A 2332-nucleotide genomic window follows, 5' to 3' on the forward strand; every position below is an offset into this window, starting at 1 on the left:
GGCGTAGGCATAGGCATAAGGGGCGAACTCGAAGACACGTTTTCATAGGTAATGACACCAAAGGTCACAGACATAAACACAAATGGTGATCCCAAAAAGGACACCGTACATAAGCATAGGGTGTGGGCTCGAAAGCTCACAACATGCGATATGCATAGCCCAATGGCAACACTAATAGTCACTAAAATCTCAAATGGACATAAGTATACAATTAAGGCCATGAATCAGCATCGAACTTTATCACAGTTACCTATACATCAAACTTCAACACAGTTCCCCATACATCAAACTTTAGCACATTTTACTCATACATGCAGTGACATAAGAATTTTTCCTTCTGGCCAGTAGGCTTATCAAGATCTTAGGGCAATACCGACAGTAAACCACTTACCTCAGGATAACGAATTATCCCAAAACAAACCCTTACTCTGCTAAAAAACTTCCTTCACCGCCACACGTTCCTGAAACCAACCACAAATTCCATGGGTGAACATTAGCTTAGGCCCAAGAATCCCAAATGATGATGGGCTGCCAAAAAGGGAACCGAAACTTACCCCAACAGACAGATCGGACAGAACCAACGCGATTCGACGGCAACCAGAACCGGCCGTGCCAAGACTGACGGACGGCGCTTGGATTTAGACCGGTGACAGCGGACAGAGAGAACGGGGCGACCGAGAGAGAGAGAGACGCGACTTCAACTGTCTCTTATACACATCTAGATGTGTATAAGAGACAGCTGACGGACGGCGCTTGGATTTAGACCGGTGACAGCGGACAGAGAGAACGGGGCGACCGAGAGAGAGAGAGACGCGACTTCAAGTCACAACTTTGGTTGTTCGATCGTCGTTTCGGGTCGACAGACCAGTGAGAGCACAGTAGGATCGCGACTTCAGCGGCTTCAGGCTTGGTCGACGGCGAAGACGAGCACGGCTGAAAGCAGGAGGTCGGCCGAAAAAGAAGAGAAAAAAAAACCATGGAGGGCAGCGACGACTGACAACAACGAGGCGTGCTGGGCTGAGGCGAAAAGGTACAATGAAGGGGGTCTGCATGTGGGCTGGAAGGAGGAAGAAGAAAAGAAAAAAGAAAGAGGATTTTTTTTCTTTCTTGCATGCAAATCGAGGTTCCCTAAACCCTCATTTATAACCCTAATTCCTCTTCTCTTTCCTTAATTTAATTATTAACCCTATTTTTTGTTTTAAATTTTTAAACATATATATGTATAAATCTTTGGGGCGTCACACTCTTTCCCCCTTAATAAACTTTCGTCTTCAAAAGTTCTAATCTTGGAAGAGCTCTGGATGCAGTGCTCTCATCTCATTCTCTCGCTCCCAAGTTGCTTCCTCAAACTGATGGTTCTACCACAGAACCTTCACCAGTGGCACCTCCTTGTTGTGCAAAACTTTCACCTCCCTGGCCACAATTTGCGCAAGCTTCTCCTCGTAACTCAAGTTTTCATTCAGCTGCAAGGGCTCAAAGTCCACCACATGAGACGGGTCCATTAAATACTTCCTCAGCATGGAGACATGAAAGACATTATGGACTATAGAGAGAGATGGTGGAAAGGCCAAACGGTAAGCCACAGAGCTGACTCGCTCCAAGATCTTGAATGGCCTTATAAAATCCGGACTTAGCTTACCCTTCTTCCCGAATCTCAGGACACCCTTCATCGGCGCCACTTTCAGGAACACTTTCTTACCTGCCTCGAACTCCATATCTTTACACCCAACATCCACGTAACTTTTCTGTCTACTTTGCGATGCTAGCATTCTTGCTCTAATCTTCTACATGGCTTCATTCGTCAACTCCACTAACTCAGTTCCCACCAGTTTCCTCTCCCCAATCTCTCCCCAGTAAACAAGAGACCTACAACCTCTACCGTAAAGAGCTTCAAACAGTGACATGCCAATGGTAGCCTGATAGCTATTATTATAAGCAAACTCTGCCAAATGCAAGTGGGAGTCCAAACCCCCTGAGACTTCCAACGCACAAGCGCGCAACATGTCCCCCAACGTTTGATTTAAATATTCTGTTTGCCCATCAATTTAGGGGGTGAAAAGCTATACTGAAATTCAACCGAGACCTTAAAGCTGCCTGGAGGCTCTTCCAAAAATTAGAGGTGAAACGAGGGTCTCTATCAGACACAATTGATACTGGCACACCATGCAATCTTACTATCTCCTTCATATATAGCTGAGCCCACTTACTTACTGCGTACGTGGGCTTTTCTGGAATAAAATGTGCCACCTTGGTGAGTCTGTCTATCACAAATCAAATCACTGAGAAACCCTTCACTGTCTTGGGCAAACCTGTAATAAAATCCATAGCCACG

General features: G+C 45.7%; 1 protein-coding gene across 1 annotated transcript; it reads right to left on the bottom strand.

Moving 5' to 3' along the window:
• Window positions 1-1358: 1358 nt before the first annotated feature.
• LOC120084057 lies at window positions 1359-1715 on the bottom strand. The gene has a single exon (XM_039039958.1). The coding sequence runs from the start codon at window positions 1713-1715 to the stop codon at window positions 1359-1361; it is 357 nt and encodes a 118-aa protein (XP_038895886.1).
• Window positions 1716-2332: the final 617 nt, after the last annotated feature.

The sequence above is a fragment of the Benincasa hispida genome, chromosome 8 (genome assembly GCF_009727055.1).
Source record: "Benincasa hispida cultivar B227 chromosome 8, ASM972705v1, whole genome shotgun sequence".
NCBI lineage: Eukaryota > Viridiplantae > Streptophyta > Magnoliopsida > Cucurbitales > Cucurbitaceae > Benincasa > Benincasa hispida.